The sequence below is a fragment of the Dendrobates tinctorius genome, unplaced genomic scaffold (genome assembly GCF_039654945.1).
Source record: "Dendrobates tinctorius isolate UK_male_01 unplaced genomic scaffold, ASM3965494v1 ptg000165l, whole genome shotgun sequence".
Lineage (NCBI taxonomy): Eukaryota > Metazoa > Chordata > Amphibia > Anura > Dendrobatidae > Dendrobates > Dendrobates tinctorius.
In genome coordinates, this window is record NW_027361832.1 from 8,587,409 (window position 1) to 8,603,930 (window position 16,522).

Genomic DNA, 16,522 nt, shown 5'->3' on the forward strand with positions numbered 1-16,522 from the left:
GCTGCTCGACCTTGTTGTAATGGACTGCTGTCTTAGAAAATTTAAGGTTGGAGGCAACATGACACTCACTGTATCCCTCTGCTAGTAAAGCCAGAATTGAGCCCTTCTTTTCCTCACTCAAGACTTTTCTTTTCAAATCCTTTGGTATGGGTAAACGTTATTTTTTCATTCCCATTTCTTTTGGGATAATACTAGCACTTGTTTTGCCATCCAGCTTGTCCTATTGCAAGAGGATTGTGAACACCACAACAGGGTTTTTTTTTTTATACTTTCCTTCATTAAATAGGATTTGGTTCAGGTGATCACCTAATCAGAAGCAAATCAAGTAGAATGAGGTGTACTCTGGTTGGAATTCAAGTAACACTGGAATGGAATGGCTGTTAGACATGTAGAGAAGCTGATTTTTATGAAACTATGCAGTGATCTCTTAATTTTTGCCAAAGCTTTATGTCCCAAGGGAATTCGGTAAGCCATGACCCCTTTTCAAGACTATAAAACTAAACATATTAGGTGCATAAAATATAAAGACCCATATCTCTGGGTGGGGGAGATGAACAACAAAACTAATATCCAGGGGAGCAGCAGGATTAAAACAGGAGCAAAAACTGGACCTCTCTCAACTGGCAATAGGTTTTTTTTATAACCACTATAGGACGAGTTTGTGATTTGTAAAAAGAGCTATTTTTAGTGGGAAATTTAGTGGAAACCTTTTCCAATCAAGTACCTTTATTGGGATAGGATGCTAATCTGTCCAATATCACCATTTGTAAGGCTACTTCAGGTAGCAGGGAGTTCCTTGAAAGCTTTGATATACATGGAAGAGTGGAAGCAAGTATCAGATAAGGGCTAATTGTTTAGTGCTAATCTGCACATTTTACTTACTGTACATACATCCGCATACACCGTGCACAGATCCCCTCTTTTCCCAATCTGATCCCTACTTTAATGTGCTTCCAGGATCATTGGTGAGCCATTGGGGTTAAAAGGCTTGACCGTGAATGCAGGAAAAAGTGACACAAACTCACAGACATATCTGCAGCCCCAGTAATTAAGGCTTATCTGTCCAATGTAAAGGATGTTAGCATGCACTTAAATATTTTAGCATCGTCCATCTTAAGTGATAAGGATTAATGAAATCTTTTGTACAGTGTGACCCTTTAAATAAACAAGGAAGTGACATGAGATAAGCCCAGGAGTGTGAGATTCTCTGAGCCACATTGCAATGTAGTGAAAGCAAACAACCAAGTAATGTCTTCCCCACAGGGAAATTCTAACCTAACAAATCCAAGGAAAATAAAAATAAAAAATGTAACATTCAAGGAAACTACTTCTTTATCTATTTGCACAAGGCACAAACTGTTAATTTTTGACCAAACAAACAAGTTATCGTTTGTTAGTGACTAATAAAGAATAATAATGACAACACAGGGAAAAGCTGATGGCTCCAAAGTGCTGGTAATTAATGGCATTATATAAGAGAATAAAAATAAAGTATGGTGTCTGATCAAACAACATCCAAGTGTGACACAAGTCAATGTGTTGGAGTGTTATTACTTCCTATTAAAATGTTAATAAATTTTATTCCTATAGCGCCAACATATTCCGCAGCACGTTACATTATAGATGGGACTTCTACAGACAATAGACATTACGGCATAGCACTAAACACATACATCAAAACAGATACCAAGAGGAATGAGGGCCCTGCTCGCAAGCTTACAATCTATGAGGAAAAAGGGGAGACACGAAAGGTTCTGATTATTGAGGATGTTAACCTCAGGTCATTAGCAGAACGGAGGGAACGGGTAGGGTGGTAGGCTGAGATGAGGGAGGAGATGTAGGGTGGTGCAGAGCCATGGAGTGCTTTGTGGGTGAGGGTAATAGGTTAATGGGTTGTTTGGGGTATCTAGGTAGAGGTAGCACCTCTGGTGGAGGGCTTGCCGTGTCCTTTCTGGACAGCTCTTCTATCTTTGGTCCTCATCTGATGCTCAACTCTCACCTGTACCTCCAAGTAGCTGAAAGCATGTGGCAGTCGGTACACCCCTGAACACCGCTTCGGCAGGCGGGCCAAACCAGATGAGGGGAGCTGTTGGGTTTCTTCGAGACCTACGGTGATTTTTAAGGGTTTTCCTACCCGTGCATGTGAAGACTGGATATGGCAGACTGTGCAGAAGAAACCATTTAAGAGTCAACAGACAGACGAGCGACTCCCAGTACAGCGTTGTGGAGCGCTGAGAGGGCGCAGAGAGGCACATATAGGATACTGCTGGCCATCCACTGCTCCCTGACCTATCTCCAGTTGTCTCGTCTATTTCTTGCCTCTGGGGCTTGATAGGTATGGGCGAGAAAGTGAGGTTGACGACATGCGCAACTCTTCCTCACTTTAATCCAAGTCAAGCGCAAGTCATGACTTCAAGCACTGCCTTTTGTTGATCTGACCAAGGCTTTCGACACACTCAATAGAGGCACCCTCATGATGGCATGATGGTGAAGGTTCTGAACGATGCAGACGAATCTGAGGTATTCCCAGTAACAAACGGCGTAAAACAAGGCTGTGTGCTTGCTCCAAGCCTGTTCAGTATGTTATTCTCTGCAATGTTAAGTGATGCCTTTAACAACTGTGAAGATGGAATCCAGGTTAGGTACAGGACTGATGGCAAGCTATTCAACCCAAAATGCCTGAAGGTGGTTACGAAGGTGCATGAGACGGTTATCCATGAATTATTTGCTGATCAATGTGCACTTAACGCTAGCACGGAACAGCAGATGCAGCATGAAATGGACTGTTCTTCTCAAGCTTGCAACCATTTTGGTCTTGAGATCAACAATAGAAAAACAGAAGTCATATATCAATCTGTTCCAGGGAAACTATACAAGGAGCCACGCATCACAGTGAAGGAGCAAAACCTCAAAGCAGTTGATAACTTCACCTACTTAGGCAGCACACTCTCCCTTGAAGTAACCATAGACCCCGAGGTTAATAACACAATTGCCAAAGCCAGTGCCGCCTTCGGGAGACTGCGTAAGAACGTCTGGGAAACAAAGGAGACTCAGCCGTACCACCAAGCTGAAGGTCTACTGCATGGTGGACCTCACCACACTTCTCTATGCTAGCAAGACCTGGACAGTCTACAGCTGGCATGTTAAACAGCTTAATCATTTTCACATGAGTTGCCTCAGCAGACTTCTCCACATTAGGTGGCAAGACAATGTCCCGGACACGGCAATTCTGGAACAAACCGGACACTGCAGCGTTTATACTCTCCTGCCGAAAGCCCAAGCCAGGTGGGCTGGACATATGTTCAGAATGTCTGACAGCCGACTACCGAAACCACTGCTTCACGGAGAACTGTGGCAAGGAAAGCGAGCAGTTGGGGGGCAGGAGAAGCGCTATAAAGACTGCCTTAAGGCATCCCTCAAAAACCTGGAAGTTAACATCAATGAATGGGAAGAGCTTGCCCTGGATCGTCCAGGTTGGCGAGGCAGGATCAACTCAGGAGCACGTGCAGCTGAAGACAGGAAAATATTGGACGCAAAAAGCGTGCTGTCAGCTAGGCACAAGCAGAATCTGGTGTACTGACCACATCTACTTCCTTACGTCAAATATGTGGGTGAACTTTCAGGGCCCGGATTGGCCTCATTAGCCACCTCAGGACCCATAACTTAATTCTCTTCTAACCCTGAAGCCATGGTCATCTTCGACTACAAAGGACTAACATCATCAATAAGTTTATACTGAATTCTGGAGTGGATGGGTAACCAGTGTAAAGATTGGCACAAGGTAGAGGCATCGATCGGTATAATGATTGGTGAGGAATATGATCCTAGCTGCAGCAGTCAGGACAGATTGAAGAGGGGAGAGTTTGGTAAGAGGGAGACCGATTAGTAGAGAGTTAGAGTAGTCCAGACGAGAATGAATAAGAGAAACAGTAAGTTTCTGCAGTCAAAAGTAAGAAAGGCTCGAATTCTAGAAATGTTTTTGAGGTGCAGATAACAAGAGCGAGCCAGTGATTGGATGTGGTGTGTGAATGAAAGCTCGGAATCGAGTATGACCCCAAGACAACGTGCATGTTGCTGGAGAGTGATGGTGGAACCACACATGGAAATGGCAATGTCGGGCATAGGTAGGATAGTAGAGGGAGTAATCACGAGGAGTTCAGTTTTTGACAGGTTCAGTTTCAGATAGAGGGAGGACATGATGTTAGAGACAGCGAGCGGTAAGACAATCACTGGTGTTTTCCAAAAAGGCAGGCGTGGTATCAGGAGAAGTGTATAATTGGGTGTCATCAGCATAGAGATTGTACTGGATCACAAATCTACTGATTGCTTGACCAATAGGTGCAGCATACAAAGAAGAGGAGGGGGCCTAGGACTGATCCTTGAGGAACCCCAACAGTAAGGGGAAGATGAGAGGAGCAGGAGCCAGCAAAAGATACAGTAAAGGCGCGGTCAGAGATAATAATAATAATAATCTTTATTTATATAGCGCCAACATATTCCGCAGCGCTTTACAGTTTAACAGTTTCAAAACACAAGTCATAAGTAAAAACGCTAACAATACAATAATTAAAGCAAAATAAGACGAAATAAGACGACCCTGCTCGTGAGAGCGTACAATCTACAATGAGGTGAGGGAGATACAGAGTACAGGTGTGTATTTACAATGGTGTATTTACAATTTAGGTCCAGCCATCTTGCAGGAGTGAAGGATGGATGGAGATAGTGAATGGGCTACGCACGCACACTTACACAGAGAATGACTTTGATTAGTGAATGTGATAGGCCGCTCTGAACAGGTGTGTTTTGAGGGAGCGCCTAAAACTATGCAAATTGTGGATAGTCCTGATTTCTTGGGGTAGAGCATTGCAGAGGATAGGAGCAGCACGGGAGAAGTCTTGGAGTCGGGAGTGGGAGGTACGGATTAGTGCAGAGGTTAGTCGAAAGTCGTTTGCAGAGCGCAGCGATCGGCTAGGCCGATAGACAGAAATGAGAGAAGAGATGTAAGGGGGTGCCGCACTGTGGAGAGCTTTGTGGGTGAGAACAAGTACTTTGAATTGGATCCTATAATGAATGGGCAGCCAATGTAAGGACTGGCGAAGAGCGGACGCGTCAGAGTACCGATTACCCAGATGGACGATCCTGGCCGCTGCATTGAGTATGGACTGGAGAGGGGATAGTCGAGTGACGGGGAGGCCAATTAATAGAGCGTTGCAGTAATCCAGGCGAGAGTGGATCAATGCAACAGTGAGGGTTTTTGTTGTTTCCATAGTGAGAAAAGGGCGGATTCTAGAGATGTTCTTTAGGTGTAAGGGGCAAGAGCGGGCAAGGGATTGTATATGGGATGTAAAGGAGAGATTGGTGTCAAACATAACACCCAGACAGCGCACCTGCTGCCGGGGTGTTATTGTGGGACCACCCACGGAGAAGGAAATGTCAGATTTAGGGAGGTTAGTAGACGGCGGGAGCAGAAGTTGTTCAGTTTTGGAGAGGTTGAGTTTCAGATAGAGAGCGGACATGATATTGGAGACTGCGGACAGACAGTCACTGGCGTTCTGTAGAACAGCGGGGGTAAGGTCGGGGGAAGACGTGTATAGTTGTGTGTCATCAGCATAAAGATGGTACTGAAAGCCAAATCTGCTGATGGTCTGTCCAATTGGGGCCGTGTAGAGAGAGAAAAGAAGGGGGCCAAGGACTGAGCCCTGAGGTACCCCGACAGCAAGAGGAAGAGGAGATGACGTGGAGCCAGAGAACAAAACACTGAAGGAGCGGTCAGAGAGATAGGAAGAGAACCAGGAGAGTGCAGTGTCCTTAATGCCTAGTGACTGGAGCCTAGAGAGTAGGAGATGGTGGTCAAAAGTATCGAAAGCTGCAGATAGGTCAAGAAGAATGAGCAGAGAGTGGTCACCGTTACGTTTTGCTGTCAGAAGGTCATTGGTCACTTTGATGAGTGCAGTTTCAGTCGAATGTAGGGGGCGGAAGCCGGACTGTGAAGGGTCTAGAAGGGAGTGAATGGAGAGGTAACGGGTAAGGCGCGAGTAAACTAGGCGTTCCAAAAGTTTAGAGATGAAGGGGAGATTGGAGACTGGTCTGTAGCTGTTTGTGCAGGATGGGTCGAGAGCAGGTTTCTTTAGTAGTGGAGTAACGATGGCGTGTTTGAAGGAGGATGGGAAAATGCCCGAGGAGAGGGAGAGATTAAAGATTGTAGTTAGGTGGGTTGTGACGACTGGAGAGAGAGACTGGAGGAGATGTGAGGGAATGGGGTCGGTAGTGCATATAGTCGGACGAGAAGAAGAGAGGAGTCTGGAGACTTCTTCTTCTGTTATGGGATCAAATGTGGAGAGTGAGCCAGGGGAGATGTAGGAAGGGATGGGAGTCACAGCACTTGGTGGTTGGGAGCAGATTTCTTGACGGATATTATCTATTTTTTCTGTAAAGTGGGAGGCCAGGTCATCAGCACAAATGTCTGTGATAGGGGCTCGTGCTTTTGGCCTGAGGAGGGAGTGAAAAGTGTCAAAAAGTTTCTTGGGGTTGTTGGCTAGTGAGGAGATCAGGGTGGTGAAGTAGGTCTGTTTGGCAAGGTGAAGGGCAGCGTTATAGGTTCTTAACATAAATTTGAAGTGGATGAAGTCTTCTGGTGTGCAGGTTTTTCTCCATAGGCGTTCAGCACTCCTAGAGCATCGCTGGAGAAGTTGAGTTTGCGATGTGAGCCAGGGCTGTTTTACTCTGTGTTTGGAGGTTCTGAGGGTGAGGGGAGCTACTTGGTCAAGGGTGCTTCTAAGAGTGTCTTTGTAGTGATGAACAGCCAGATTAGGACAGGAAAGAGAGGAGATTGGGGACAGAGATGAGTGTAGGGAATCTGAAAGTGTCTGAGGGTTAATAGCTTGTATATTTCTGACTGTGTGGTAGGTAGGAATGAGCTGGGGTGGGCGAGGATTTGTGAGCGTGAAGGAGAGAATGTTGTGGTCAGAGAGTGGAAGCGGTGAGTTGTTTAGGTGGGAGATTGAACAGAGCCGGCAGAAGACCAGATCAAGGGTGTTACCGTCCTTATGTGTCTCAGAGGTTGAAAGCTGTGAGAGGCCTAGAGAGGTGGTTAGTGATAGAAGCTGGGATGCAGATGTGGAATTAGGGCTGTTAATGGGGATGTTGAAGTCTCCCAGGATGAGGGTTGGTAGTTCTGAGGACATGAAGTATGGCAGCCAGGCTGAAAAGTGGTCAAGGAAGAGGGTGGGTGAGCCTGGGGGCCGGTATATGACCGCTACCCTGAGGGAGAGGGGACGGAAGAGCCTGATGGTGTGGACCTCAAAAGAAGGGAATAAGAGTGATGGGACTGGGGGGGATGACCTGGAAAGTGCATTGTGGGGACAGGAGTATGCCAACTCCACCACCAGGTCTGTTTGTGGGTCTCGGGGAGTGAGAGAATTGTAAGCCACCGTAGGAAATGGCAGCAGGAGAGACAGTGTCAGAATCCTGAATCCAGGTTTCAGTGAGGGCCAACAGATTAAGAGAGTTGTTCAGAAAGTAGTTGTGTAGGAAAGGAAGCTTGTTACAAGCAGACCGTGGATTCCAGAGGGCACAATTAAAAGATTGAGATGAGGGAGTGCAAGTAATGTTAATCAGATTATTGTGGTTTCGATATGAGGTAGGGTAGGGGTCGAGGTTGGGGGGATGGTGGACCAGGGTTGGGGGAGATGTCCCCTGAAATCAGTAGGAGAAGGAAGATAAAGAGCCAATAGTTGTTGGAATTGTAAGTAGATAGAAGGAGAACCCGGAGAGAACGGTGTCCTTGAGGCCAATGAAATGGAGCATAGTGAGGAGGAGCTGATGATCCACAGTGATTTAGCTTTTGGATGATCAGAGACTTTAGTGAGGGTAGTTTCAGTAGAGTGTAGAGAGCGGAAACGGGATTGTAGAGGGTCAAGAAGAGAGTTATCAGAGATGGCGGATAAGTAGGGCGTGAACCAGGCGTTCCAGGAGTTTAGAGATGAAGGGAAGATTAGAGACAGGTTTATAGTTAGCGGCACAGTTTTGGTCGAGGGATGGTTTTTTAAGTAATGGATGTATGATGGCATACTTAAATGAAGAAGGAAAGATACCGGAAGAGAGAGAGAGATTGAATAATTTTGTTAGGTGAGTGATGACAGCAAGGGAAAGGGACTGGAGATGTGATGGAATGGGGTCACTGGTGCAAGTAGTAGGGCGAGAAGATGCAAGGAGCCTGCTTACTACTTCTTCTGTTACTGGTTCAAAATCAGAGAGTAAGCTAGATGAAGTGGGGGAGGGAGGACAGTGCATAGTATGAGGTGATGGGGAGATCATTTCCTGTCGGATATGGTCAATTTTTTCTTTGAAATAATTGGCCAGATTGTCAGCGTGGAGATCCGTGGTTGGGGCCTGCACTCTTGGGTTGAGTAGGGAATGAAAAGTGTCAAAGAGACGTTTCGGGTTATTGGATAGTCAGGTGATAAGAGTGTTGAAATAGATTTGTTTGGAGAGGTGAAGGGCAGTGTTGTATGTTTTAAGCATAAACTTATAATGGATGAAATCTTCGGGTAGATTGGATTTTCTCCACAGATGGTCAGAGCACCTGTAGCACCGCTGTAGGAAGCGTGTTTGCAGCGTGTGCCAGGGATGTTCTATGTATAGGAGGTACAGTTTCATCCAGGGCACTTTGAACTGTTTCATTGTAATGCTACAGTGCAAAATCAGAACATGAGAGGGAGGAGATAGGGACCAATGATGACTGCAAGTTCTTCCTAAGTTTTTTTTTCTGAAGTTTATTCTTTGCCACAATAGATAAAAGGCCAATTGTATGACAGCGAAGGTGTTGATTACACAGACCAGAATAAAGTTCAGAAACACCATCCAGGAGGCTCAGACACAAATTAGCTAAATCTGACAGAAAAACCACAAAACAGTCAAAGCTTTACTCTGACTTTTTAATGATGTTCATGTCTGTAAAGTTAAAGTGGTTGTTAAGGAAAAAAAAAAAAATCTTATACTCATTTTGTAAATCTCCCATGGCTCCAGTTGGTATTGTTGATTGGTCTTGCAATGATGACCACCTGCCTGTTGTGCCCTGCACCGATCTATCCCTGCACAGACCGCTCCCGCCAGCAATTCTGCGACTTCTGCTCATGTCATGTCGACAGAGCTGCGGCTTTTCTTTCACTCTGCTCTGTTGACATGGTGTGACTGCCAATGTCATGCCGATTGATCGTTGACTTAATGCTAAGACTGTCAATCAGCATGACATCAGCAGTCATGCCGTGTCGACAGAGCACAGCGGAAAAAGCAGAGATGTGAGAGGTGGTGAGTTCTCCTTCAATAGAAGTCTTCAAACAGAGGCTGGACAGATATCTGTCTGGGATGATTTAGCAAATCCTGCTTTGAGCAGGGGGTTGGACCAGATGGCCCAGGAGGTCCCTTCCAACTCTACGATTCTATGATTCTATGACGTGGAGCAGAAGAATCGCTGTCAGGGGCCATTTGTGACCGCTCTGAGCTGCCACTGAAAACAACTGGAAGGTAGTTGCTGCAACTACCTGCCTGTTAGATTTTAGGGCCCATACTAGGAAAAAAAAAAAAAAAAAAAAAGTAAAATAGTCCTGGACACGACCTTTAAAAGAGAGTCAGATAAGATGTGTCTGCTGATCAAGTGCTGCACTTTATAAATAACAACCAGCTTAGGTTAAGTTGATGTATTCAGTAGTCATTTTTGGTTTTGTATCAGTTTTGGGATGACAAAAGAAAAAAAAAAAAAAAATAGCAGAGGATCCATTCATTTGAATGGAGAAGGAAATTTCTGACTGCAATCCAGCTGCTATCCGTTTTTTAACTGGATCAAAACAATGTAGTCTGAGCAACTTTTATTCTTTGGCAGAAAATATGGAAAAGCAACTGGATACATTTTTTGTTCCACGATGACATTTTTGGGAAATGGATAAAAAAATGGGATGGCATCTCTTATGTCATCCGTTAAAGGGTCAATTTTTTTAAGCACAATGAGCATGCCCTGAACACTAGAAGAACAGATCAATTAAAAGTGGAATAAAAACAAATGCAAAACGGGGCCCTAAAGGGAATCCAGCATCACGATCAACCCCCCCCCAACTTTTTATGACCATGCAGCTCTTTGAAAGAGAAGCTAATCTATACCTTTATTTAAAAAATCTGATGCTCCATAACTGAAAACTCCATGTTTTAATACATATGCAAATAATGCTTAAGTGCTTTGGGTGTGATCAGAGCATTTCTAGCAGCTCTGCCTCCCTGTCTGTATTCCTATGTAGCACCAGCTTCTCAGCTTGCCTGACAGCTCACTGGCTGTTGATCGTGAGGACAGATCATTGTTTTGTCCACACAGGTGGAATATGCTTCAGATTTTCGGTATGGATTTGCTGGACAGAAAATCTACATAGCCTTACAATATCAGAAGAATGCATGAGCTTTTACTACGCTGAGTACAAAAATGTCAATTTATGCCGGCGATACTCATTATGGATTCCACTCTGTATTTAGTGAAATCTGCAGCAAACCTATAAGCACAGCCTATCCCCCCCCCCCCCCCCCCCCCACTCGATTTTGTGTCCCATATACACCTCCAACATCCACATTGCAAAATCCTAACCAGATGATGCAGAGTTGCAGTTGGGGTCAGGAAATAAATGAAAATTATCCATAATACCATCAGGAACAACCGTGGAAAAACCTCAAGTCAAAATTGAAGTATAGGGGAAAGGAAAAGGAGTAAAAATAAATCACAAAACCTAAAACTGCTATAACCATAAAAAAAATATAAATAAACAAAAGTGGTGGGAGACAATCAGAAAGCTTTCTCACGAGTTTGTTTACTTGTATGTCACGCTTAGAGAACATCGCTTAAAAAATGTAAAAAAAAAAAAAAAAAAAAAAAAAAAAAAGGAACCCAGTGCTGCAGCGTTGCAACTTAGTGTGGAATGTGTATGGAAGACACCACAAACGCTACGCTTAGATTTTGATTTATGTCAGAAATAAAGTTGGGATTTTCGCTGTTAACTCGAAACATACCACCTGAGGGATTCCATAACAGTTAATAAAATGTCTTTTTTTTGTAATAAAAAGAAAAAAACAGCATAAAACAAGCTACATCAGCCTGTGTTAAAAATATTCTCCAAAAAAAAAGAAGACAGAAACATGTGCAGCATCATATGTGCACTGTGAGAAAGAAGGAGGGATGGACGGTCCAAAACGGCAAATAAAGCAGGTGGTATAATTTCGAGGAGTGACTCAGAGTTTAATGGCATTACCAGGTTATTCTAGCAAACTAATTCTCGCTAACTGCACGACTTCAATGGAGCTCTCAAGCGCTCACGCTGACTTCGATTTAGTTCAAGTGCCATTTGATGCATTTCATCTGGAGTTTTATCCACTTCAGGCTACACTTCATTTGAGCGGGCTGCTGCTCTGCTCATTTATTTCTCTACTTTATTACTCGTGCGTTGCTATTGTTGAGTTTACATAACGGAGTGGTGCGGGGCGCGCTGTTTAGGTTTACATCGAGGTGTCAGTGCTGCTGACAGACACAGAACATGGTGAGGAGACAGCTACGAGCAGAAGTGTCAAATGTTCCACACGTCAGCCTGCTCAAATTCTAGGCAGATTATCTTGTTTCTATGTCCTGGTGAAAGAAAGAATGACCTAATACCTTTATATACTTAAAACACACACACATTATATATACGGTATGCATCATCTATATCCATACACACACACATACATATATGATGATCTTTACATATCATCGAAAGGGTTTTCCTCCAATCTCCAAAACACACCCTTAACTGAGTTTGTATCCCTTCAGGAACTATTTCATTTAGTTTTGTAATTTTAAAAATATATTTTTTTCCCACGATTGTACGGTAGTTATTGCTGTATGTTTTAGGTTTTCCTTTGGTACTTCTTTGTTGGGAGTGAAGTCGCTGGTGATGCAGAAAACTAAAAAAAAACTTAAGGGAACTTACCACATGCAGAAACGCTATTCTCCTGTAGATATAGCGCTAAGCTGCAGGTCTTTTATATTCGGCTTATTGGAAGATTCAGCTACAGGGAGAAAATAAAGCAATATTTTCCCTGCTTACTCCCAGTCATCGGGGGCGGTACAGGGGGCTGATACAGTCACAGCTCAATCACTACCGAACACATTGACTGACAGTCTGCTATACACACAATGTGTGGGGAGCGGTAACCCCTGCACCGCTCCAATGACTGAAGCGTGTGGCCGCAGAGGAAGATATAATATTATTTTCTCCTTGTAGCTACACTAAGTTGGCTAAAAAGGATTTAAACGCCATTTACCTGCAGATTACTCTTAAATACGTTTCTGGGAAAGACGTTTTTAAAGAACACCAGTTGGGCTCCTCAAGCCTAACAAACAGTTCCACAACAATTTAGAACATTTCCAATCATGTTCTTGATTTCCCATATAATAGAAAAAAACTAAAATCGAATAACCACAAAAAGGCGGCTAAAAACCTCCAAAAATTCAGATTAAACAGCAGAAAAAAATTCAGCACCGCTTACCTGCCCAGATCTTGGAACAAATGCACTACACGGTGCCCATATAGCAAGATGTTAGCAACACAGGTGCAAAACACCAGAGCAACAGCCACTCACTACCTACCCATTCCTGGAGGGCGTGACTGCCCAGTATGCAATTGCACAATGAAGGCCCGAATAGGGCGCTGTTCAAATAAGGGTACTGCATAGTGTCTGGTTCACAGCCTATTAGTCACGCCCCTACTTTTCGATTAGGCGGGCTAGCCAGCACACTCTCAATGCATCCCATCCCAGTGTGAACACCCCACATGCGAGACCAGACGTGTTTGGGCTTGGATGCACCCCATATAATACTTCCCATATAATAGCTCTCATGTGAGCTCAAACTACTTTAATGGTTATCCAAAGAACAAATTACTCCAGACTAGACCAGTAGGGAATTCCTTCACCCAGAGCAGTCCAGCCTTAGATAACTTTCTTCCCTCCCCGGTTGTGACTGAAGTCTTCCACAGTAGCTGCGTCAAGTCTACACCACTGAAAATCTGAAAGTCCTTCCTACTTGAACAATATACTCTTCCAGACTACCGATGATTACCGCATAGGAAGCAGAGCGTTGAAGACATGACGCGGCCATTGAGAGTGTCAAGATTTAAGTAACTAAGGACAAACTGCTTTGGGTGAAGCAGCGCTCTACAGGACTAGTTTGGGGTAATTTGCATATGACAAGGGTAATAAATAAGGATTTCTGGTAACCATAGTAAAATCTCTGTCTCGTAGCCTTCATTGGGGGGGGACACAGGAATCATGGGTTACACGCTTCCACCTGGAGGCTGACACTAAGAATACATCTTAGAAAAAAAAGCTGACTCCTCTCCAAAAAGCAACACCGGGGCAGCCAAAATGCAGTTATTAAGAAGGTCCAAGAAAATCCAAGAGCAGTAGGAGGAGCAAAACCAAGTCCCCCCCCCTCCCAAACAATGGAAGGTGCTCTGACCACAATAAAGGTACTGTCACACTTAGCGAAGCACCAGCGATCCCGACCAGCGATATGACGCGGTCAGGATCGCTGGTGCATCGCTAAGTGGTCGCTAGTGAGCTGCCACACAGGCAGATCTCACCAGCGACATAGCAGCGGTCGGGGGCCGCTACTTACCTGTCAGACGAGGCGATCCTGACGTCCTCCCGCCCGCGTCCACGCGTCGCTCGTCTCCACAGCAGGAAGCTCAGCATGAAGCTGACGACGAGAAACGGCCCATGATGTTCTCGCGCGATCAGCGATAACCAGCGGGGGAGCGGTCGGAGGTAAGTATCAGACATAGCGATATCACTATAACGTTACAAAAACCAGTGACGTTATAGCGATATTGCTAGCGATATCGCTTAGTGTGACAGGGCCTTAAGGGCTATGATAAAGCAGTAGTAGGAGCAAGACCAAGACATACACCACCCTCCTCAAAAACAATGAAGGGTGCTCTGACCTCAGCGAAGGCTACGAGAAAGATTATATGGCGAGTACCAAAAATATTCAATTCTCAGTTGTACCATTGTGGGACGCAGGAACTATGGGACGTCCTGAAAAGGCTGTGCCTAAAACGAATACCAGTACTGCAGAAGGAAGGATAGCATTCCCTCAGGTTACTACATGAGCAACTGCTACTTGTAGTGCCTTTCTGCCAAGACCTAATCTAAACTGAATAACTGGGTGTCCACTGCCCAGATTTAGCCTGTTGGGGAGGAGACAGTTTTTTCTAAGTGTATTATTAGTGTCAGCCTCCAGGTACCAGCATATAACCCATGGTTCCTGTGTCCTACAATAGAGTAACTAAGAAATGTCAATTTACAGAATGCTGTAGATAAGCCCCCGATGTCTATGCCGGCAGCTGCAAGGCCAAAAAAAGGGTGACAGGATCCCCTTTAATGATACCACACAGGAGGGGGGATTCATTTCTGTCATGTGCTCTGTGCTCCTTTCTGGGGGGCAGACAATGGCTGGGAGCTTATGTTCCTGGGAATGCTAGATTTCTCCCACCATGTCAGTGTCTGCTGAGGTGTTGTCAAGTGGGAAAACTTGCTCATAGCAACCAATCACAGGTCAGCTTCTTTTAACCAGCTCTGGTGACATGAGAGATACTTAGTGATTGGTTGCAAGGAAAACTGTTTATCATAGCAACCAGTCTCAGATGAGCTTCTTTTGAACAGCTCTGGTGAAATGAAAGATGCTTCGTGATTGGTTGGTGATACACATACATACATTCATTTTTATATATAGAGATAGCGCCTTTTATTCCATGGCGCTTTACATGTGAGAAAAGTTGTTATACACTGGGTTCAACCACTGGGACCTCCACTAATTCTGAAAATAGGTTCCTGAGTCCTCCGCATTAAACAAATCAATGGCCAACCATGTGGACCACCTTCATTATCTATGGCATGGAGGATGGAGACAGATGAAGTACAGCCACCTTCTTCACTCATGTAGGCAATGAATGGAGCATTGGCGAGCTCCATTCTGGGGAGGGGACCGCTGTGTGTTATCCACACAAATCTTGCATCTGCATTATCTAATGGCTCCATCACCCCAGCTGATATAATGAATTATGATAAAAAAAAGTTAAAAAAATGTATACATGTGTAATGCACATAGAAAGTTCAGTATAGGCTACAACTCTATTGATACATGACCATTGCTAAATATAAGATGCAACTCAATGACATCCTATCGATACTTCCAGCTGCAATCTGCTTTCCTTTCAAGACACATTAATGAACTCGCTACCATGTTTTACAACAAGTAAACTAGGTGGCATTAAGTGCTAACTAGCTAAAAAAAAAAAAACCCTCTTGCAACACAACCTTAAAATAACACTCAACAAAGGTGACTAAGATGATCAGACCTTACTTCAGTCATGGTCCAAGCAGGATACCAACTGAATTAACACTTTACACAGCAGGGGCGTTACTGAAAGTCACAGGGTAAACAAGTCGGAGCTGTGTAATGGTATGCCAAGGGAGTGGTTGAATCCGCGGGGAGTCTTGTTGACCTCATAGCTAGGACCGCCACCCCATCCTTCAAATTAAGGCCTTCTAATATGCTTAATTAATTGGACTTTTGTGCACAGCAAATTGCAGACCTGGATTAAATAGGCTTGTATCTTGTATAAAAAGTGTTCACATATAGCCACATAGGCAGCACTGATAAAATTATAGCAGCAATGCATAAATGAAAGATTTCTACAAAACCACATTTGAGTAAACAAAATTATAATTTTTTTTCTGCAAATTGTGCCAATGTGCTCATCATGAGATCAGGACTAGCTGGAGAAGTAAATAAAACGACAAGGCAGAAATCTCGAAAACTGAACTGATCAAAATAGCATTTTTTTTTTTTTTTAAATTGCATATAGTTTCATTATATAAAGATACAGGAAAGATGTATATCTTTGTACCGTGTTAGCCAGTGGATAGAAAAATATTCAGGATTGAGAGTCCTCAGTAGTTGATACCTTTTAATGGCTAACTGAAAAGATGGTAACACATTGCAAGCTTTCGAGACTACTCAGGTCTCTTCATCAGGCAAGACTAATACAAAATCTGAAGTCACATTTATGCACAATACAGCCTAGAAAAAATGCAATAGATAAGACAAGAGTAATCCTTAGTTGCTGAACTTGGAATACCCCTTTATCATCTGTTAGGAGAAAGGGTAGGGAACAGTGCTACCAAGATCATCTTGAATTACAAACTAAGAAGAAGCAAATTCTGCATAAAAACATAATTTTCCTAACAATAAGAGTTCACTAAAGTATAAACTGCTGCGTACATACAGTGCCTCAAAAAAAAGTATTAAATACCCTGTGAACTTTTCCACATCTTTTCACGGTACACCCACAAATTTAAATGCGTTTTATTGGGACTTTATGTGATATACCAACACAATGCAACAAGTACGGTACTTATGAAGTGTATAGGAATCATGGTTGTATAATTA

The 16,522-nt window shown here is 43.9% G+C and overlaps 1 protein-coding gene across 11 annotated transcripts in view; it reads right to left on the bottom strand.

Moving 5' to 3' along the window:
- The window catches only part of VPS13B (vacuolar protein sorting 13 homolog B), a 1,297,298-nt gene that overhangs the window by 1,036,658 nt on the left and 244,118 nt on the right, over positions 1–16,522 (bottom strand). The window contains exon 17 of one of the 11 annotated variants that reach the window (XM_073550466.1): positions 11,495–11,656. The exons of the other annotated variants lie outside the window; for them this stretch is intronic. Coding sequence (XP_073406567.1) covers positions 11,650–11,656 — 7 coding nt within the window. The 3' untranslated portion in view covers positions 11,495–11,649. Of the gene's footprint in view, positions 1–11,494; positions 11,657–16,522 lie in introns of those variants that run through there. 11 annotated transcript variants of the gene reach the window in all.